Source organism: Chlorocebus sabaeus, chromosome 24, assembly GCF_047675955.1.
Source record: "Chlorocebus sabaeus isolate Y175 chromosome 24, mChlSab1.0.hap1, whole genome shotgun sequence".
Classification (NCBI taxonomy): domain Eukaryota; kingdom Metazoa; phylum Chordata; class Mammalia; order Primates; family Cercopithecidae; genus Chlorocebus; species Chlorocebus sabaeus.
In genome coordinates, this window is record NC_132927.1 from 79,388,263 (window position 1) to 79,411,810 (window position 23,548).

The 23,548-nt window shown below is 50.5% G+C and overlaps 1 protein-coding gene across 2 annotated transcripts in view; it reads right to left on the reverse strand.

Moving 5' to 3' along the window:
- The window catches only part of CDC42BPB (CDC42 binding protein kinase beta), a 129,387-nt gene that overhangs the window by 60,791 nt on the left and 45,048 nt on the right, over positions 1–23,548 (reverse strand). For both annotated transcript variants that reach the window (XM_037984569.2, XM_007987923.3), the window contains exons 2-5: positions 21,696–21,787; positions 17,331–17,414; positions 13,060–13,155; positions 8,764–8,912 (exon numbers count right to left, since the gene is read on the reverse strand). In XM_037984569.2, the coding sequence (XP_037840497.1) occupies positions 8,764–8,912; positions 13,060–13,155; positions 17,331–17,414; positions 21,696–21,787 (421 nt within the window). The remainder of the gene's footprint in view (positions 1–8,763; positions 8,913–13,059; positions 13,156–17,330; positions 17,415–21,695; positions 21,788–23,548) is intronic.

Here is a 23,548-nt window from a genome sequence, read left to right on the forward strand (position 1 = left end):
CAAGTGAGTCCCTGTACCAACATTGCTGGGAGTCACAGTTTCAGTAGGAGGAAGACAAAAATCTGGAAAGGGAGGAAGCCAAGAAGTTAACTCGTGATTCCCGAGTATGCACAGGTAGATGCATGTGTCCATGAACGTGCATATACCTCTGTTACTACCTCTGTGCACTGAGGGGCCTAGAAGCAGACAACCCCATAGTAATGTGCACGCCCAGCACCCAGAACGTGGTCTTCAAAGTCACTCCCCACTAAAAGGCCTTGAGCTCTTCTGAGAAACAATGGAGTGGGGATAGAAGGTATAGGATGACAGAAACTAAGGACATCCCCAAAAAGTGACGAGGCACAGCGCAAACACAGCAGTCAGCTAGAATGCCAAATATGGGCCAATTTCAGCACAAAAATAACTAAGATAGTGAATTATAAGCCACTGCGAGAAAAAAGGATCCATGTATCCATACTGATCATAAATAGACCAACAAGCAGGGAGAAGGGAGGTGCTTCCTTAGAGCAGAAAGCCGGATGATGGCTGGCCAGTGTGCTGGGTCTGGAGTTTGTAAGTCAGTTTGTAACCATGCAAAGACTGGTCCAGGCAAAAATCGTTAGTGGATACTACATCTTGGGAGGAAATGTTAAAGAAGAAGAGGATATTTGCATGGTCTTAAAAGTATCTCTCCACAGGGAAAAAACTATATAGCAGAAAAATCGAACAAAATCTTAACTGGGTGATGGATTTGATCACCACTGAGGGGCTGATGGATATTGTACACCTCTGGATATGACACCCTGAGAAGGACACAATATATTTACACACACACATTCCAAGAGGAAGGGATACATCATCTCAATCTATCAGGAGAAAACATTAGACCAAGTGAAACTGAGAAGTCTTCTATTGAAAAGGCAAGGGACACTGTATTCTCCAAGCACATCAATGTTCTTCCAACGTGCCACTGTCATAACAAAGAAAGGATGAGGAACTATTCTAGATTAAAAGAGATTAAAGAAGACACGGCAATGAAATGGCACATGTAATCCTGGACTGGATTCTGTACTGGGGGAAGGAAATACTCTAAGAGATGCCCCTGGGTCAACTGATAAAATTTGAGCAAAGAGGATAAGATTAGGTATGAGTAGCATAAGAAAGAATTTAGGGGTAAATGCTCTTGGTACGTGCAGCTTATTCTTAGACGGGTCAGGAAAAAACTGTGTACACATGTGGCGGGGGGGAATCTATGACAGGAGCCGAAATATTAACAATAAGTGAATCTGATTGAAGGTATATGGGTGCTTTTTGTGTCATTCTTGCAACCCTTGTATAAGACTGAAACTTTTTAGGTTTGAAATTATTTGAAACATTATTTAAAAAGAAAACTTTTAAAAGAATACACATGTAATATGATTCCATATATACAGTATTTTAAAACAGGCACAGCTGATTCACGCTTCCAGAGCCTCACTGTCTAACACGGTAGCCCCTAGCGACACAGGATTATTCAAACTCAAATTAATGTAAATTACATAAAATACAGAATTCAGTTCTTCTGTTGCACCAGCCATGTTTCGAGTGCTCATGAGCCACATGTGGCTGGGGCTACCGTGTTGAACAATGCAGATCTAGAACATTCTGTCACAGTGGAAAGTTCTGCATAGCACTGTGGGGGATGAGCGGTGGTGACCTCTGGGGAGTGAGTGCGTTAGAATTCAAAAACAATTTTTGTCTCACATTACTTCAGCAGCTTTGACTGACACAAAATCTTTAAGTCTGAAAGTAAGAAAAAAATCAAAATGAAAACATCTGCTGAATATATATATATATATATATTTTTTTTTGAGACAGAGCCTCACTCTGTCACCCAGGCTGGAGTACAGTGACACAATCTCAGCTCACTGCAACCTCTGACTCCCTGGGTTTTCAGGCGACTCTCATACCTCAGCCTCCCCTGTAGCTGGGATTACAGGCGTGCACTACCATGCCCAGTTAGTTTTTTGTATTTTTAGTAGAGAAGGGATTTTGCCATGTTGGCAAGGCTGGTCTTGAACTTGTAAGCTGAAGCAATCCACTCACCTCAGCCTCCCAAAGTGCTGGGATTACAGGCGTGAGCCACCGCGCCTGGCCCATCTGCTGAACGTATTATTTTCATTAATAAAAATCCTCTTTTCTTGGAAGTGTCTACTATACTTATTTAAATACATCTCAATTAAATTTGCTTCAGAGGAACAAATTCTTCCTCATGCATTATATATACTACGTTCCCTTCCCAACAGACTCCACCAGTGTTGGAAAGAAAGGCAGGTATCTGCCTCCTTCGAGGTACGGCGGCTCTGAAGACTGTGTGCAGAGGGCGTGCTGACGCTGCACCTGATGCTGCAGGTGGGTTCTCAACCAGCTGCTCCACACGGGATGCGAGGCTTCTGGCCAAGAGCACGTCCATTAACAGCACTTTCGGGGACATCTAATAGACTCTCCCATGTCCACGAGTTTTTCTGCAATCCTTTCTCATGAAAAAAGCGGGCAAGGCAGAAAGAGAGAGGGAGAGCTGGAAAGATGAGAGGATGGAAGGATGGAGGAAAGGAGGGAGGAAGGGAGTGGAAATAAAGACCAACACTCCTGGAAGCAGAAGCAGACCCACCCCCTCCTCCTGCCCTCCCCATGACCAGGGCGCTCGGAGGTGCTCACTCGAACTCACAAACCTTTCACCATGGCCTCCGGCCTCCACTCCCTTCTGTGAGCCACCCATGTAAATAAAAGAGGACCAGTTTTATGACAAGGAAGACTTGAAGCAACGCATACAGGACCAAGTATGAAGAGAAGCTCAAGGAGGTTCTGCAACAAGCTCTATAACTGGCTGCCAGGAAGAAACAGATTAAAGACAAGGACAATGAGACTACTTTATTTAGATTGGGCTTCGCTTTTATGGTTTGGGAATGGAAGGCAGGACAATTCACAGAAAAATAGAGAAATGATTACACAGGAAAATGTTTAAGGCAAATAACCATAATTTCACATACACACAAATGTTCCAAGCGGCCTGAGACAGGCTAGGAAGACACAGAAGAGAGTAAGGAGGCCCCGAGACACGCCACAACAGGTGTTCTATGGACCGAGTTAGCAGAAATACAACGACCAGAGTCCAGGCTAAACAGGACGTGGCTGCCAGGAATTCCCTAAAAAATAGGGATGTTTTTCCAGGGGCCACCCCAGGACCACCAACATCAGTACACTCTGAGAAGACAGGCCGCGGAGGGGTCTCAGGAAGGCCATCTTCCTTGTGTACCTTCCAGGGGCCTTCAACTGCTGGCCATTTGCACGTGCTGGGGGTCATCTGTGCAGTATAATTCTGTATTTAAAATATGTGGTGGTGGTTGATTTCATTTTTTTTAAGTGAACTTGCTGTTTGTGTGAGGAAAGCTCTCCTGGCAGAAGAGCACTGGAGGTTCAAGGCAAGGGCTGGCCTCTGGCTCCCAACCGCCGAGGCCTTCAGATGGGCAGGTGGTCCCCAGGCCAACTGAGAGAGCTGATGGTCCCCATGGACCACTGTGCTGGGACTGCCTGCGTTCATTCTCTGCTAAAACCAGGGAGCAGTGGCATCTTCAGGGGAGAGTCAGGCACAGGACTGAGCAGCAGCTCTAGGCTTCCCCAAGTGCCTTTTTACCCAGCTGCTGAGATTCCGGCTAACATCAGTGGCATCCAGCAGGTGGGGGTGAAAGAGCCATGGTGAACTGCAGGCTTTATTTCTCCCTTCCAGCTCTTCCTCTGACACACTGAAAAGGGAGGCTGCTTCTCTCCCTCACCGTCCCATTTCTGAGTGATGTCAACTCCTGCTTCCAACCATTCCCCTTGTGGAGCTTCCAGCTGCAAAACCAACAGAAGTCTGATTCCCACAGCAGGTGCGCCTCAGCCTCCAGAGCACACAGCCCACCACCTGGGGAGTGGCTCCAGAGCCACTCTGACCACCAGATCTTCTCTCCGAGGTTTTTTTTTTCTTTTTTTGCCAATTTCCTCTACTTCATCTTCTGCCTCTTCCACTGAACTTTTTACTTTAGCTTTTACTTTCCAAGACTTTTTGTTTTCTACATATTCTTTTTCTTAAAATTTGTACTCTGCTCTTATTTTGTTCACACACTACACTCTCTGCTCTCTCTTTGGGGACGTGATGTTCTCTCTCTCTTTTTTTTTTGAGACAGAGTTTCGCTCTTGTTGCCCAGGCTGGAGTGCAATGGCACGATCTCGGCTCACTGCAAACTCCACTTCGCGGGTTCAAGTGATTTTCCTGCCCCAGCCTCCTGAGTAGCTGGGAGTACAGGTGCTCATCACTAAGTCTGGCTAATTTTTTGTATTTTTAGTAGAGACAGGGTTTTACCATGTTGGCCAGGCAGGTCTTGAACTCCTGACCTCAGGTGATCCACCTGCCTTGGCCTCCCAAAGTACTGGGATTACAGGCGTGAGCCACTGTGTCTGGCCAATGTTCTCTCTCTCTGAAACCCTTTGTGTCATTCGTGATCTCTGCCTTTCCTGATATCACCAGGGGCTGACCTCTCAGGAAGGAGCTGTACACACCTGTGAGGGGCACACGCTGGGTCCTGGTCTCCCACTGATTTCCTCACCCAGAAAGCTTTTGGGGTCCAGCTGCAGAAGCCAGGCAGCAGCTGTGAAAGCTGCAGACCTCCACCTGGCGGGATGGAGTCCCCGCAGCACCTAACCAACCACAGGAAGGAGCCCAAGCGGCAGCACAGTGGCACAGGCTCCAAACCACACAGCTACATCGGCCAGCGGCACCACTCTGGCGCCAGTGACATTTCTTTCTGACCCTACCAAATGTTCACAACGTCCCCACCTGAGACTGGGGTAAGACAAGCCTCCTAGAAACATCTCTGTTTTTAGATTGCATCTGGGCACTCAGTCTGAATAATGAGTTAATTTGGGGGGAAAAATAAAGTTTTTAAAATTACATATTTTGATGTCTACTATGCCTGGAGGTCAAACGACTGAGCAAAGCTTCTACATAGCCAATTAAGAGAATGAGGATGGCTGCCGCCTGTAATCCCAGAACTTTGGGAGGCTGAGACGGGCGGATCACGAGGTCAGGAGATCCAGACTATCCTAGCTAACACGGTGAAAGAAACCCCGTCTCTACTAAAAATACAAAAAAGTAGCCGGGCGAGGTGGCGGGCGCCTGTAGACCCAGTTACTCGGGAGGCTGAGGCAGGAGAATGACGTGAACCCGGGAGGTGGAGCTTGCAGTGAGCCGAGATCATGCCACTGCACTCCAGCCTGGGCGACAGAGCGAGACTCCGTCTCAAAAAAAAAAAAAAAGGAATGAGGAGAACACTTTCTATTTAGGGGGAGAAAATAATTAAAAAGGTGGTCAAACTAATTTCCCTGGAGATCTGTGATAAATACAAAGACACTTATTTCTCTATTGTGAATTAAGTTCTACCAAGAAGAGAGTATAAATCTAACTGTTAAAAACTATACTAATGGGCTGGGCTCAGTGGCTCATGCCTGTAATCCCAGCACCTTGGGAGGCCGAGGTGGGTGGATCACCTGAGGTCGGGAGTCCTAGACCAGCTTGACCAACATGGAGAAACCCCGTCTCTACTAAAAATACAAAATTAGCTGGGCATGGTGGTGCATGCCTGTAATCCCAGCTACTCGGGAGGCTGAGGCAGGAGAGTTGCTTGAACCTGGGAGGTGGAGATTGCGGTGAGCCGAGATCGCACCATTGCACTCCAGCCTGGTTAACAAGAGTGAGACTCCATCTCAATCAATCAATCAATAAAACCTTATACTAACTTATAAAAGCAGGCATAACTACGTTAAGAAATATATTTTTTAAAAAGAAAGAGAAGCAATGTCCACAATCTCATCGCACTAAATGAGTGTCTGTTCTTTCAGGGCAGCTCCCTGTGTGCTGGGAGGTGTGAGCCATCAGCAGCGTGGCTGAGGCAAGGCACCCACCTCTCTAGCCTCAACTTCCTCCTCTAGCAACGAGGCAGCACTCCAGCAAGATGGAAGAGCTATAACTGAGCGGCGCCCTCGCTCCCCACGCAGGAGGGGCTGTGTCTGCTTGGGAAAGTCTCCTGATCACCACGGAGGGGGCCCGAGCACAGGCCTACAGCTCAGAACACAAAGCCATGGAGACCACAATGGCCTTCCACCTCTCCAGAGCAGCCTCAGGGCAGAAGGCACAGGCACACATGATGCCTGCAAAGTTCCAAAGGGAAAGTGGTTTACAACCAAAAACTCCACACTGGATAAAACACCAGTGACAGACACACATGGAATAAAGACACTGATCTCAAAAAACTCTCTCATATACCCCCGTTCCAGATACCACTGGAGGACATGCGCTACCAAGCCAAACTAAAAGCCAAGAAAAAGAAAAATGAATGACTCGTAAAACCAGGGAGCCAATCCCAGAAAGGGAGAGGGAATCTCTGCACTTGAAAAGCCATCTCAGAATGAGTGTAGCACAGAACAAACGAGGAACCAACGCGGAAGAGAGGAGGGGAACGATGGAAGGGACAGCGCCAAGGAAAACCAGACCGAGACTACCCGATGCATGTCCGGGTACGGAGCTTCGTAATGTGGCCATAATATCTGGGGACAAATTAGTGACAGCTACAAAAAAAAACCTAACAAAAAGCAAGGCAATTATCAACTCCAGAGAAAGCAAAAGTTTATATAAGTGTAGTTCTCAACTACAACACTGCTGTCATAGTTACACAGTCATAGCATTATCAACACCAAACGCTGACTGACCATAGCTAAAAGGATGGTTTTTAACCATACTAATCAGGATGATGTGGGGCCGGGCGCGGTGGCTCACGCCTGTAATCCGAGCACATTGGGAGGCTGAGGTGGGTGGATCACTTGAGGTCAGGAATTCAAGACCAGCCTGGCCAAAGTGGCAAACTCCCATCTCTACTAAAAATGAAAAAAAATTAGGCTGGGCGCAGTGGCTCATGCCTGTAATCCCAGCACTTTGGGAGGCTGAGGCAGGTGGATCACGAGGTCAGGAGATCAAGACCAGCCTGGCTAACATGGTGAAACACCATCTCTACTAAAAGATACAAAAAATTAGCTGGGCGTGGTGGTGGGCCCCTGTAGTCCCAGCGACTCAGGAAGCTGAGGCAGGAGGATGGTGTGAACCCGGGAGGCGGAGCTTGCAGTGAGCTGAGATGGCACCCCGTACTCCAGCCTGGGCGACAGAGCGAGACTCCGTCTCAAAAAAAAAAAAAAAAAAAAAAAAAATTAGCCGGGCGTGGTGTTGGGCACCTGTAGTCCCAGCTACTCAGGAGCCTGAGGCAGGAGAATCTCTTGAACCCAGGAGGCAGAGGCTACAGTGAGTGAAATCACGCCACTACACTCCAGCCTGGGTGGCAGAGCAAGACTCCATCCTAAAAAATGTATCAAAATCAAAATAAAAAGGATGATGTGGGAGAAGGGAAGAGAGTTTGGAAGTATATGTGGGAGAGATGGGTGAGAGAGAGAAAGAGGTAATTATGTAAAAGAGTTACAATTTCAATTTAACAGATGTATCTAAAGCCAAAAAAGAAAAGAAAGAAATCAGCAATATAAACCTGTGACTTAAGACACATGAAGGTAGATGCTGGAAAAATAATTTTACAAGTTTACAATAGTTATCTGACCAAGTACAATCAGTGGGGCCAGGGCTGGGCTTGGTTTTGGTTGGAGGCTCTACAGAACTGTTCGACTTTTTAAACCTATTACCATAAAATTATCTTGTCATAAACATACAAGTAAAACCAGTTTTTAAAAACAAAAACCAAAACAAACCACAGGACTGAATCTTTGAGTCTCAGGACAAGAGGGAGGCGAAGACGTGGACTCAGTGGCCGAGTCACTGGGGAGCTGCCCTCCCAGCCGAGAAGGGAGAGGGGGCCCCAGAGAGCAGGAGAGGGAGCTGCTTCAGACTTCTGCCCCACACGCTCTCTGAGCTCAAGTCCTGCATGTCGTAGTGACGGAAGCCTCTTCCTCAAGCCCATCTTTCCTTTGTGTTTCCTGGGGCCCTTCAGGGGTCAGCACGGCACAGAGAAGAGCAGAGTTGAGAAAGATGTGGAGACAGAGGGTCCGAGGCTCCATACGAGGCATTTCAGGGTGGTAGGGACAGAGGATCCCGAGCCCCACATGAGCCCCAGGGAGCAACAGAATTTTAGGGAGGAGGTCTCGGGCGGTAGAGACAGAGGACCCCAGGCACCACGAGTCCCAGGGAGCACTGACATTTTAGGGAGGGGGTATTGGGCGGTAGAGAGAGAGGACCCCCAGGGCCCATGTGAGCCCCAGGGAGCACCAGCATTTTAGGGAGGAGGTCTCGGGCGGTAGAGACAGAGGACCCCAGGCACCACGAGTCCCAGGGAGCACCGGCATTTTAGGGAAGGGGTATTGGGTGGTAGAGAGAGAGGACCCCTGGGCCCCATGTGAGCCCCAGGGAGCACAGGCATTTCAGGGAGGGGGTCTCGGGCGGGGAGAGGTTGAGTCAATGTCAAATAAATGTCAAAAGACACAGTGGCTTCAGCTGACAGGAGTTAGACCATCACAACTGCAACAATGAGAGCTGGGATCCACTGGGTGCTGGGGCTGGAAGACGGTGATGTGGGCAAATCAGTCTGTGCTGCGGCAGCTCAATGTGAGGACTCGCGACCTACATGGCTTCCTGGGGTGGCCTGGACTTGGGAGCTTTGAAAGGAGTATTTTAACAATTAAACGTGGTTTCCATAAAATGTATCGGAAGCTGGTTACCTGTGCACGTAATGAAGCTGATGGATGGAGTCGATGGCCAGCACCATTTCACCAACGTAGAACCTCGCCATGTCTTCTGGAAGCTTGTCTTCAAATTTGCTGAGCAGGGTCAGTAAATCGCCACCCACATAGTAATCCATGACGAGGTACTACAGATTGCAAAGAGAAGGGGAGAGAATACCACATTTAGTCACCACCAAACCTGACGATTAAAGGCCAGCCTTTCATGGCGAGGTTCTCAGGCTCCAGGTCTGGCTGGTGGCATCTGAGCTGCTCTTCTGTCACCCGAGACCCTCCTTCTGGAAGGCACGCCCCGACGCGTCCACGCCGCCGCCATCGTCAGGTGTGCATGTGGCAGAGAGCGGGCTTCAGTAAGCGGTGTGTTTCATCAATGGGAGGAATGATGAAAGGGTTTCATGTTGGAGAGGGCACTCTAAAAGCTAGTGACCCAAAGCAGAAGCACAGTTAATAGCCCATCAATCCTATGGGTTTAAAAATAATTCTCCAGGCCTTCATGTTACGGACCAGACCACAGGAGGGAGGCGAAGTATCTAACATCACACATGGTATCAGTAGTTCTTATTGGAAAGATTACATCACAAAAGAGCCGAGAAATAATTACTTATAGGTTCACTCCAACAGAAACCTCAGAAAAGCTCCTGCTTAAGTAGAAATTGGAGTAACGGAAGAAAAAATATCTGCTAACAGGGCTGAACCCGTCACTTCCCTGCTAGTTCCCTCCCCACCGGGCCAGCTGTGTGCTCGGACCGGGCGACCCCGAGGTGAGCCTGTGTGGGGCTCTGCCTGAGGACAGCCTGTCTCTTGTAGCACTTAGAAAGTTCAGACCACAAAGCCCACAGTCTGTGGAGGCCCCAGTGGGGAGATCTCACAGGTCAGAGAGGCTCAGGACGGGCAAGACCATCACAGCCAGAGTCTGGGTGGCAGCCAACACCTCCATCTCTGGGGCCACCGCGCCTCAGGGACTGCTGGGGAAGCACGTGGCCTGCACCTCACAGGTGCTGCCTTCCTTGGTGCAAATTTCCTGTGATGAGATGGACGCTCTGGTCTGGACAGCTAGCTTTTAACCAACCTACACAGGGAGGAAACGCTGTTTATCAGCTGGGGCAGTGACCCTGTAGTATTTATTGAGAACCTAATCATATCAGCTTCTGTCACCATGAAGGCCTACGCTTGGGCCCAGGCTGTGAGATGCAGGCCAGTGCTGTCCTGTTCATGCTCCCACATACCCTCGCCTCCGGCACCAAGACCCCATCAACATGGGAGGCTTGGGGATGGGCCCAGGGTCGCCCAGCAGGCAAGGACAGAGCAAAGACCTGGGCCCAACAGTCAGACTCCACACCCATCACATCCAACCAGACTGCGTGTCTCCAAAGGAAGGGAAGCGCCCACCGGCGGGCTTGTCTGAATGACAGAAGCCTTCATTTTAGGTCCTTGCTCTCAAAAGGATCTTTACCAGCAAACTCTCATCCCTTCCAAGCCTCTCCACTGCTGTCCCACCCTGTGGAGCCTTCCTCAAGCCGCCGCCGAGGGCAGCCTCAGCCTCCCTGCCCTGGCTCAGGCACTGCCTGTCCTTCCCTGCCGAGTTTTTCAGTTTGTTCGTTTGCTTGTGCACCCTCACCGTGGTCCTGCTGGCCCCTCTGGCAGCAGGGGCACTGGCATGCACGAGACAGCAAGGTCCCTGGCTTAGCGGAGCTCACACTGGGGGCGGGAGAGACCGTGGCCAGCACGGAGAGCAGGCAGTGGTGAGTGCCAGCCGACCACAGGTCCCCTGGTGAGGTGGCCCGGCCAGAGGCTGCCAAGCAAAGGCCTGAGGAGAGCCGGGGTTGTGCTCCAGATGAAGGGGTGCATGCAATCGGCTAGGAGGAAAGTGGCAGTGGCACGCTGGAGCCTGCCAAATGGGAAGGGCCGGCCCCAGTGGGGGCTGCAGCCCCACTCTCAGAGCAGTGGGTGGGCGATGTTCCCCAACTACGTTCAGAAGCCTAGGCATGGAGGTGCCGCTGTGTGCGGAGGACAATGGAGAGAGGGGCGGTGGATGCACACTGCAGGCATTCCAGAGGGAGACGCCCCGGCAGCTGACAGACACACACAGGGCCAGAGAGATACAGTGAACAAAGGGCGAAGGCCAGGCCCTCGGGCCCCTGAAGAAAGCCGTGGGGTTGAGTCAAGCCCTTACTAGCTGAGCCCCAGCCGTGTCCACGTCTGCCTAGAACTCTAAGATGAGCAGGAGCATCCTACAGCAGCACTGGGTCTGATCAACGGTCTCCCAGAACACGGTCTGTGAGGAAAGGTAACGCGAGAGCTCGTGAAGTAGACGGCAGAGACCCACTCCAGAATGAGAACCAGACCTAGCCTGTCCTGTCATAGAACGCGGGGTGCTGAGTTAAGCCAGTAAGTTTCAGTTAGCAGTCAAACAGGTCTAATTTTGATAAAACTCCACGAGATAGCTCCAATACAAACTGTAGCAGAACCCACCCAGAACCCGTGGGTGGCCAGAGGAACCCACGTTTCCCTATCACTATGAGAGGCACCTGACACCAGCCTGCACTGGGGCCAGCCTCACAACCATAGGCAGAGGAACTGGCCTAACCCTCAACAACCCCGCTCAAGGTGGCAGGTGTGCACCGCAGAAGCCGGCCCCGCAGACACGGGCCAGAAAGCCTCCGAGGCCGCGCCTTTGTTCTGTCATCCTTCATTTTCGTGGTACTTCTACCTGGGCAACTCCAAAACCTCGAGAACATGGAATCTTCACAGGGGCTCCTAACTGATGTGTCTTAACTCAGAATACACCCAGCAACACCTAACATTTTAGATGGCAGCATGCTAATTTCAGAAAAATATTAGAAACAAAGCAAGCAGCATTAGCTTCCTTCGTACAGATCCCAGTTGCCTGTACTCCTTAGAAACTTCACTCAGTTCTTATCAAAAGTGGAAATGAACTGGAGACAGTCCACCAGGGTCCCAGGAGCAGAGACACTGAGCAGGAAGTGGGGGGCGGGGGTTTATGTGGAGATGGCCCCAGAGGACCCAGAACCTGCTTGCCAGGCTGGAGCTGGGACTGGGACACCGGGGCTGTCATCCATGTGGTCACTTTGGGCAAGTGACTTTGCCTCTGTCTGCCCCAGACACCCCCTTATGAAACGGTGGAATCACTGGGTCGTTGGGAAGCCTGTCGGGGACCCCTGTGGGCCTGAAATGTCCTAAGTGCTCAACAAACACCAGCTGCCCTCTCTGCTGGGCAGACACATATACGTAAAGTCTAAATAATCAGCACACCCTTTTCTCTAATCCTGGGTGTTCAAATCTCAGGGCTTTCTCTGATGCTTCAAGGATTACTCAGGGTAAATGGAAGGATCCGACACTACTCCATGTGCTGTGAACCAGTGGAGCGCACACCCACGAGCTTCAGGTGGACACACGCGTTGGCTGTCATGGAAAAGGAAGCCTCGGGTCCCTGCCCTGAGGTTCGGTGACCACAGCGACCACGCCCCTCTCACCACCGCTGCAGAAACGGTGCCACTGGGAATGAGTCGGGCTCAGACCTGCTTCTCTGAAGTCTGCACGTGTCCCATCCACCCAGAGCTCCAGCAGTGGACACTTTTAGGTTCAGGCAAACCTGGAGAGTCATTCTAGGAATAAAAAGTCCTGAACAAGGCGGTCTGCGGGCCACTCAGCGGCCGAGACCAAGGGCTGGTTTCCCCTTCACCGCTAAGTCAGCTGCCTTAGAGTGCAGTGGAGGTGAACACACGCATGTGCGCCACGAGGCTGGTCCGTCCGTCCTGAAAGCAAGTCCTGCTTAAGTCAGAAAGATACACAGGTGGCGTGGAGACCAAGAGTCACCTAAAACCTGTCAGAAGGGCCTGGGGCAGCTGCCCCACCACGGGACGACAGGAGGACTGCAGGCACGCGAGAGGCACTCCCTGAGATGGAGGCAAAAACGCCCACATGGCTGAATCCCCACTGCAGTTCCTTATTCCCAATAATCCAAGATTCAAAGTGTTTCAAACTCCCAGCTGATTTAAATGTAACAAACCCAGCAAACGAACTAATCAGCTTCTCTAGTGATTAGAAAAAAACAAAGTCCTTACTTTCACAGGTTTATTTTTAAAAAGTTCTACCTGACAATTACTGTATGAAAACAAGCCCCTCTGTTTTATCCAGGCCAATATGCATTTTTAAAATGTCAGTTCCATGTTGTCTTACTGAATTTTTAGTGACAGCATAAAGGAATAAAGCCAGAGCGAATGCCCTGACCAAGTCTCTGACCGTGCAACCTACCAGGTGGTTCTCGTCCTGAAAGGCGTAGTGCAGCGCGGTGATCCACTGGCAGTCGCCGTTCACCAGCACATCGCGCTCCTCTCGGAAGCACGCGGTCTGCAAAGCAATGAGGGGCGTCAGTCTGTGTTCACTGGGAAGTAGGTCAGAGAGCGTACTGCCAGTCTCGGGGTCCCTGCTGGGACAGTGGCTCCAGCCATGGTGTCCCTGCTTTCTGGGCTCCTCCTTGTGCACCACCCCGAGGCTACAGAGGCTGAGTCATCCCTCATCCCTTCCTCTCCCAACCCCTGTGCACTTCCAAGGGCTGCTGAGGACGCCCTTGCACCCTGCTGTCCCACAGGCACCATTTCTGTGGCCAACACTTAAGATTCACCCCACCCTCATGCGGATTCCTGACTGGACTCCTCCCACCCGGCACCACCTGACTTCTCTACCAGACCAACATCCGCCAAGTATCGACGGCATGGGCGGCCCCACGTGTCTGCCCTCTCCATCCTATACCCACTGCTGAGCTGCCATGCAGCTGGCAGGACAGGGCACACACGTTTGCTGAAATCACAGTATAGGGATGACACGATTGTGACGGACTCCACGAGGAAGGCCTACGGCCAGCAGCACAGGGCAAGAGGCTGCCCTCTATCCTGCTATGGCTTCCAGAAGAGTTTTAATGCCCAGGTGGCATCTCTGTTTAAAAGTCACCAGGCCTGGCTGAGTGCAGTGGCTCACACCTGTAAACCTAGCACTTTGGGAGGCCAAGGTGGGTGGATCACCTGAAGTCAGGAGTTCAAGACCAGCCTGACCGACACGATGAAACCCCACCTCTACTAAAAACTAGAAAAACTAGCCAGGCGTGGTGGCAGGTGCCTGTAATCCCAGCTACGCGGGAGGCTGAGGCAGGAAAACTGCCTGAACCCAGCAGGCAGAGGTTGTGGTGAGTGGAAATCGCACCACCGTACTCCAGCCTGGACCACAGAGCGAGACTGTCTCAAAAAAAGAAAAAAAAAAGTCACCATGCCTTTGGCAAAATTTTAACATGATTTCTACTTTACTGAGCATAGAACAAGATTCAAACTGTCTTACATTTGAAACTTGTCAAGCTTAACAAAAATATAAGTACATTATGGCGAGCTTGCTATGTGAGGCACGAGGGCATGGTTCTGACTGGCTCTCAGCTGAGTCTCACAGTGACCTCTAAAACTTGTTTCTTCTACAAGGTTTTCTCTTCTAAACTTTAAAAAGTTTTCCTTTCAGGTTGGCCATGGTGGCTCACGCTATAATCCCAGCACTTTGGGAGGCCAAGGCGGGAGGATCACTTGAGCCCAGGAGTTTGAGACCAGCCTAGGCAACATAGTGAGACCCTGTCTCTACAAAGAATCTTAAAAATTAGCTGGGTGTGGTGGCACCCATCTGCAGTCCCAGCTACTCAAGAGGCTGAGGTGGGAGGATCAATGAGCCCAGCCGAGATCATACCACTGTATTCCAGCCCATACAACAGAGTAACAGAGTGGGACCCTGTCTCTAAAACAAAAAAAAAAAGGGTTTTCTTTTAAAATGAAATGGTTGGCTGCGCACAGTGACTCACGCTTGTAATCCCAGCACTTTGGGAGGCCGAGGCGGATGGATCACAAGGTCAGGAGTTTGAGACCAGCTTGGCCAACATGGTGAAACCTGTTTCTACTAAAAATACAAAAATGAGCTGGGCGTGGTGGCGGGTGCCTGTAATCCCAGCTACTCGGGAGGCTGAGGCAGGAGAATCATTTGAACCCAGGAGGCAGAGATTGCAGTGAGCCAAGATTGCACCATTGCACTCCAGCCTGGGCGACAGGGAGAGACTCTGTCTCAAAAAAGAAAAAAAAAACAAAAAATGAAATGGTTGTGGCAGCTGTGTCCCAGTTCTACTAATGACAACATTCAGCTTGCTAATGTCCAGACATGCAGAGACCAGCAGTTCTGGAATCATCACGACCCCTCTGCCAACGGCCACAAGGGCCTGGTGAAGGGGCAACTACAAGGAAACCCGAGCCCCGGTGTGCCTGTCCACCTGTCTTCCGGAACACACCCCCAGAAAGAAATGGGGATGGAGTGCTGAGTCCCAGGTGAGGTGAGGCCGTGGGCTCAGGAGGCCGAGGCTGCCCCGGGGATCTGTGGCATCTACGCCAACGCCTCTAGGAGACACTCCCTGAAGCTCTGCCTGGCAGCTGCCCAGAGCACTTAGGAAAAACCCATTCTTAAACTAGGGACTGCCCGCAGGGTGACCTGCTGACAGGAAACTTATGTATTATCCAGCAGCTTTGTCTAAGGAGCAGAGAGAGAAACTTTTAATATTTTTTAAACAAGATGAAATAAAGACCTAGCCTGGTGGAAAAATTATAAACTTACACTGCTTAGCAACTCTTCTACCTACCAACCTCTTGTTTAATTCATGCTTTTAATCATTTGTAAATCAGTATTATAAAATCTAATGTTTAAAGTAAGTCTATGAAATAAAAATAAAAAGATAAATTATTTGCAACTAGCACCATATTTATATCTCTTACACACACATATAGCCCATTATACCTACTCCAGGATAATCATCACGACTAGCAAACATTCTTGGACTTTTCTGAGCATGCCAGTTAAACTGGATCTGCGTAACCAGATTCAAATCAAATCAGCAATATTTACTCTTTTAAAATGTACTCATCTAACATGACATTTGGGTAAATACCAAACACCTTATACCTCTCCACACTTTAATGTGACAGTAGCTACTTTTTCCCCCTAAAAGTCTGCTCCAACAACATTCCCATGTTTGCCACTGTTTGGGGTGGGAAAAGGGCTGCTGGGGCCGAGGGCAGGCCCAGCCGAAGCACACGGTGAGATGACTGAGTGAGGATGGAGGCAAAGAGAGCAAAGGCTTCTCCCAAAGAAGGAAGGGAGACCATGTGCATCCCAGAAGCTGAGAGATGCAGGGAGCCGAAGCAATCACAGGCCAGTTATTTTGAGACCAAAGTGACTGCAAAATGGTGCTAACTCTTGTCAACCAACATGCGTTCAGTGAGCAACAAATGGGTGCGAGACCTTGTGCTGGGTGCCATAGCAGGGCAAGGGGAAATGGGTCCGGAGTGGAGGAGGGAAAAGTCAGAATGACTGAGTCACAAGGAACTGGTAACACCCACCAAGTTAACAAAACCCAGGGCCCTGGAGAGATCTGGCCCAAATCAATGGTTGCACTGCTGTCGGCCCAAGGTGTCAACCATCATGGGCAGCACAGGCACAAATTCCAGGACCAAAGAGGAAACGGTCACCTCAAATTACTAGGAGGGTGACAGTGATAAGAGGAGAGGGTCTAGAAACCCAAGAAGGACTTCCCAAAATGAGGAGGTGGCCACGTTGAGAGGCGTCCAACTCCAGAAGCAAGCGCTGACCACAGGACTGAGCAGCCTACAGCCGCCGCAGTGCTGCCAGGCACAGGCCTCGCTCAGGGCGGGTCAGAGACACACGGGGCCACAGCAAACCATTGTGATGAATGGAAGCCTGCAAGGAGGGACTGCCTTCTGGCAGAGGCAGGAGTCATAGGAGAGGAGCATGATGGACGGAGCAGATCTGAAGCAGGAAGCAGCAGGTCAACTGGCCAAGAAGGGCCTGGGCTCTGAGTGCAGGGGAGGGAAGATAGAGGGCAGGCGAGGACAGAAACTCAAGATGGCCAGAGACGGAAAGCGTGGGCTCCCCAGCAGGCCTGGCCTGCCTTGGGCAGGCAGGAGGGAGACCGGGGGCTGAGCATGTGGCTATAGAGATGGGGTCAGGGGCATGGAACAGCCACCAAGAAGACTGACACTTAACTAAGAAACAGGAGCTGATCAAAGCCTGCTGAGTAGTGGTCCACTTTCATCTATAACCGTGAGGCTCCTCTAAATGGGAATCTAAAGACCCATTCTGTATGTGAGCAGGGTCCAAATGTGTTCATTCCTCTTGTGTATGGAGCAGAATTGCAATCAATGCTAAAACTCTCCCGAAGCTTTTTATTTGCCTTTACAGTAAACAGAACCCTGCCAATGTTCTCGAGGGTGCACTCTCAGGAACGGCATCCAGCAAGCGAGTGATCGCCGAGGCGGGGAGCAACAGGCGCCAGGAGGAGGCTGAGACCTCCCCAACAGAGAGCGCTCGCTCTGCCCCAGGGGAAGGGAGGCCCAGGGCCGTGGGGTGACTGCAGCTTTTCTCCAGCTGGCTTCACAGTCACTTTCTGCTCACCCCAAACCCCATTCGTATGGCTCTTCAAGCTCCATACTTACCTCTGCTCTTTTCAGCATCTCCCACTTGTTGAGGATTTTCATTGCATAAATTCGTTCAGTATTCTTCATTTTGACAACAGCAACCTGCAATGCAAATGTGAGTTGAGCAAAGATGTGGTTCCCAGAACAAAAGGCTAGCATGCTGGAACTACACTGTAACAGCCTAGGAGCCTGTGAAACCAGCAGTGACTGAAAGCCAAGTTTTCCACGTAAATGAAGATTTGCCCTTTTATGCATCGAAACTTGACCCCACTGCAACCTGAAGGGTCCTGCCTGCACATTCGAAAGCTTCACTGTGAGTGGCAGGCACGTGGTGGCTCACTGCCCTCTACTTTGGGTTACGTCTGCAGATTTCCACTTACAACAAAGGCAGAAAAAAAGTTCTAATGTTTGACAGCAGAGTAAGATAACTGTCGTTAACGACAAATGTACTGTGCATTTTAAAATAGCTAAGTGATGCTGGGCACGGTGGTTCACGCCTGTAATCCCAGCACTTTTGGGAGGCTGAGGCAGGAGGATCACTTGAGGCCAGGAGTTTGAGACCAGCCTGTCCAACATGGTGAAATCCCATCTCTACTAAAAGTACAAAAAAATAAGCCGGGTGTGGTGGCATGCTTCTATAATCCCAGCTACTCAGGAGGCTGAGGCAGGAGAATTGCTTGAACCTGGGAGGCAGAGGTTACAGTGAGCCGAGATCATGGCACTGCACTCCAGCCTGGGTGACACAGTGAGACTCTGTCTCAAAAAAAAAAAAAAAAAATTCAGCTGGGCATGGTGGCTCACACCTGTAATCCCAGCACTTTGGGAGGCCAAGGCGGGCGGACCACCTGAGGTCAGGAGTTTGAGACCAGCCTGGTCAACATGGTAAAACCCCATCTCTACTAAAAATACGAAAACTACCCCGGCATGGTAGCATACACCTGTAGTATCATTTACTCAGGAGGCTGAGGCAGAAGAGTAACGTGAACTTGGGAGGCAGAGGTTGCAGTGAGCCGAGATTGTGCCACTGCACTCCAGCCTCGGTGACAAAGTGAGACTGTGTCTCAAAAAAAATTTTTTTAAACTTAAAAAAAAAAATTTTAACCCTCCCCCTAAAAAACCCACCTTTTAAAACCTCAAGATTACCTCCCAAGCTTGTCTGTTTCCAACAGCCCCTACTCCCTGCTCCACCACCCCCTCCCCCGCCCCGCCTTCCATCTGCAGCTGCCACTGCCCCACCACTGACGGTGCCTTCTACCTGTGCCCCCCACCCCTACCCTGTCTCTTCTGTACGTGGCTCCCCCCACCCGCCTAGCATGTGCCAGTTCCGGCACCAAGAACCTTTTCTTCACAGAGGCAGGGACTAGCCACGTGGGCTCTGGAGTTTAACTCTTGCAAATTCACTTCTCTGTGGCTCAGGTTCCACCACTACAAGAGGTTAAGGGCAGGACTGGCCTCCTGAGACAGCTATGAGGACCCACGAGTCTTGACATTTAATGTGCCCAGCACAGTGTGGGGCACAGTCAGCACTCAGCGTGTGGCCACCAGCCACATTCTTTAAAGCACAACTCAAGTGCCACCTCCTTCAGGAAGTCCTCTTGGACTTTTCAGTCTCTACCAAATCTTGAATGAGCTCCTCCATCACTACCAACACCCGTCAAGATGTCTGCACCACTGTCTGGCACATTCCACCCTACATAAGTCACTCACGCACAGGCCCAAGTCTCCACCTCAGCACTTCCTGTAAGCTACTCACTGGCAGCGACAGTGGCTTCCATACCTTCTAGCTGCCAATGGCAAGCAGCCAGCACGTCCCCGTGCCTGCGGCAGCCATGGCCTGAAGAGTTCTTAAATGGCATCATCATCTACCTCCCTGTTTCTAACATCAAATACCACACAGTCACATCGTAGAGTCACCGTGAGAGCTGCCACTCACCGGGCACGTTCTGCGTGCCAGAGATGGTGCGGAGCCGCGCATCTGCATCCCCACTTCACCCTCAGGCAACCCCAGCTGCGGGGGATTTCTAAAATCCATCTCGCACACATACGGACCCTGAAGCTCCAAGGGAACGAGACCAAGGAGCGAATCCAAGCAGCAAAGGCCACGTGGGAAGGACAGGCTCCCTTCAATCAGGAGGAGCTCAAAAAACGATCAATGTTATCTTCTTTGCAACTCACACAAAACTGAGTTTCTCATTAAGTTCTCTGGCAAAAAAGAGTACTAAAAATAACTGTAAACTATTCTGTTAAAACAATTTTCTCTCTCATTCCTTCATTTCCCTTGGTCATGTCTCTGCCCTGGTGTGCCTCTGCCTCCCTCCTAACTGCACTCTGGAAAGCCTGGCCATGGCTGACAGGCTCTGTGTGGCCTGGGCCCTGCTCACCTCCAAGCCCCCACGCCTGGCGCAGCTCAATGCGTGGTAGCAGGCAGACAGGGAATCACTTAATGCAATCCGTTTTTGTTTTTAAAAGGCTTTCTCAACCAGGTACAGCGGCTCATGCCTATAATCCCAGCACTCTGGAAGGCAGAGGCAGGAGAATCACTTGAGCCCAGGAGTTCGAGACTATTCTGGGCGACACAGCGAGATCCCTGTCTCTACTAAAAAGAAAAAAGGAAAACACCTAGCTGGGTGTGGTGGTGCACGCCTGTGGCCCCAGCTACTTGGGGGGTTGGGCCGGGAGAGCTGCTTGAGCCCAGGAGTTCAAGACCAGTCTGGGTAACATAGTGACACCCCTTTTCTACAAATAATAAAAAAAATTAGCCAGGCGTGGTAGCACATGCCTGTAGTCACAGCTACTCAGGAGGCTGAGGAAGGAGGATCACCTGAGTCTGGGTGGCGGAGGCTGCAGTAAGCTGTGATCAGGCCAGCACACTCCAGCCTGGGTGACAGAGCAAGACCCTGTCTCAAACAAAACAAACAAACAATCTGTCCCATCCTGGCCCGTGGTAAATTGACTTTGGCTGGTGAGGCCTGGACCCAGGGTCTGTACGAGATAAACTGGGAGCTCCAGTCACCCTGGGATGAGCCTTGGAGGGACTGCTCTCCTTCCCCTATCCCTCTGGCGAGACTCATTCACAGGGATGGTGCTGCAAGAGGGGAGCTATTTCTCTAAAGTACTGATTTGCCTTCTTTCACGTCTGCACGTTGGAAAATGCATGCCCTGCGACAGCAAAGACCATCTCGCTTCGTAGTTGTGTCCAGTGGGTTTGCTGTGGGCAGAGCACACCTGCTACTGGGATGTGACACGGCGTTTCCTTGTTTGATTTTTCCTCAATGAACCAACCCGCACAGTTCTCCAGCCGAGGAGAGCTTAGCTCAAACCTCGGTGTAGGTGCTAAGGCACTGCACAGTTTAAGAAGCAAAGCTCTTCTGATGACTCGCTGTCAAACCACCTGAAGCGGTCCCGCAGCCGCTGAGGGAGCCTGACCTCTCCCTCGGTCTTGCCAGAACCGTCTTGCGAGGCCGAGGCAGGTCTGTGGAGACAGCCTGGAAGGTGAGGCCACACCGTGCCACAGGCCTCCCAGGGCAGGGCTCCTAGCCCCATACAAGGGACCTGGTGAGCCTCTCCAGCTGCACCCGCATGACTGGTCCTCTTGCCCTAGGCAAAGCCAACAGGACCCAGAGCCACACTGGGTGTGTCAATGGCAGGCATAGAGCATGCAAACAGCTGCTGTTCAACCCTCTCTGTGTTTTTTAGAAAATGCCAAGAAGTCAAAATTCAATTAACAAATGGAGTTTCAGAAACTATGTAAGAAGGCTGGGCGGGTGGCTCACACCTGTAATCCCAGCACTTTGGGAGGCCTGGGCGGGTGGCTCACTTGAGGCCAGGAGTTTGAGACCAGCCTGGCCAACACGGCAAAACCTCATCTCCACAATAAATACAAAAATTAGCTAGGTGTGGTGTCAGCACCTGTAGTCCCAGCTACTCGGGAGGCTGAGGCATGAGGACAGCTTGAACCCAGAAGGCAGAGGCTGCCGTGAGCCGAGATGGCACCACTGCACTCCAGCCTGGGTGACAGTGCAAGACTCCATCTCAGAAACAAAAACAAAAACTACATCTGAAGAAACTATTTTTGGTCCCAACAATATCCCAGGTTAGTTAGAAGCTTTCGAGTTTCCTTTCTCTTCATTCTATCTTTCAGATTTTCTCCCCGGCTCCTCAGAAGGCTGAGGCGGGGAGATCACTTGAGCCCAGGAGTTCAAGGCCAGCCTGGGCAACATGGTGAGACCTCATCTCAGAAAGAGAGATAGGAAAAAACAAACTCTCCAAATGATACCAATTACCTCATCCCCAAACCAATGTACAGGTCCATAAAAAGGTGAAATGGAAGCTGCTGACGTCTTGGCAATTTAGGCAAAGTTAACAAAATGAAGTTCATCTTACCTCACCAAAAGCACCTCTTCCAATTACTTTAATTATTTCAAAGTCTTCTCGATGAAGCTGCATTTCTTTCACCAGCTGTGTAAATGGTTTAGCTACAAGTAAAACAGTAAAACCAACAATTTAGTCTAATCAGTTGATACCCATATAAAATTTTAATTGATTGGGGTATTGCACTAAGTTATACTTTCAAAAAAGTTTATGTTTAAAAATATGTCGTACCTGACAAGTTTTGGAAAGTGAGCATTTATACTAACGGACAGGGAGGTTGATCCTGAACCACTGCAGTCATGCACTTGGTAACACTGTTTCAGCCACTGCAGTCATGCACTTGTTAACACTGTTTCAGCCGACAAGGGACCACATACATAACAGTGATCCCGTGAGATTATACTACTGTACTTTTACCAAATCTTTTCTATGTTTAGATACACAAATATGGCCAGGCGCGGTGGCTCACGCCTGTAATCCCAGCACCTTAGGAGGCTGAGGCAGGCGGATCACCTGAGATCAAGAGTTCGAGACCAGCCAGACCAACATGGTGAAATCTCATCTCTACTAAAAATACAAAAATTAGCTGAATGTGGTGGTGGGAGCCCGTAATCTCAGCTACTCAGGAGGCTGACACAGGAGGCTCCTGTTTGAACCAAGGAGCCGGAGGTTGCAATGAGCCAAGATTGTGCCACTGCACTCCAGTCTGGGCAACAAAGCGAGACTACATCTCAAAAAAATAAATAAAAATAGATACACAAAAACCACTGTGCCACAGCTGCCTACAGTGTTCGGAACTGTTGCACCCTGCACAGATATGTAATCCAAGAGCAGCAGGTTGTGCCATGTGGCCTAGGTGCGGGGTAGGTTTTGCCATCTGAGCCTGTGACGTGCTGTTGTCATGTTCGCACAATGACAAAAACCACCTAACAACACATTTCTCCGACGGTATCCCCATCATTATGCAACACGCAATGGTGTACTTCAGTATCCATCAGAGCAAACATCACCACTACAAAAGTCTCCTGGTCAAAGCCAACAGGTGAACACCTACTGAGAGAGCAACTGATGGGCGCCCGTAGCCCACGTGCAGGACACAAGTGCGTGAGTGAGTGACAGCTGAGCTCCACCTGCCTGCACGTAGGAGCCACAGGGCAGCTGGAGGAACACAAGACATTCTCCAAGCCAACACTGGTCCTAAAAGTGCCGGAGGTCTCCCTGGACACCCACGGCAGTCCCAGATAGGTCCTGTGGCATCTGTAACAGTAACATCCACCAGTCAGGCACTTTACACGGCTCTTCCCAGCCTCCTCTCTCGGACTCTCTGAGAGTAATTCTATTATTATCCACACTTCACAGATGAGAAAACTCAGCCAGGTTTCTGCGGGCACTGGACCAGGCTGGACAGTGTCCCCAGCAAAACTCACATCTGCTCAGAACCTGTGACTGTAACCTCATTTGGAAACAGGGTCCTTACAGACGTAACCGGTGAAGATAAGGGCACCTGCTGGAATAGGGTGGGCCCTAAGTCCAACAAGACTGCAGGGTCCAGCCCCACAGGGTCGGTGGGTTCTTCTCCTCGTGTGCGGAGACGAGAGATTGTAGAAACAAAGACACAAGACAAAGAGATAAACGGAAAGGCAGCTGGGGCCGGGGCACCACTACCACCAAGACGCCAAGGCCGGCAGTGGCCCCGAAAGCCAGGCTGTGCTGATATTTATTGGATACAAGACAAAGGGGCAGGGTAAGGAGTGTGAGCCATCTCCAGTGATAGGTAAGGTCATGTGGGTCACGTGTCCACTGGACAGGGGGCCCTTCCCTGCCTGGCAGCCGAGGCAGAGAGAAAGAAAGGAGAGAGAGACAGC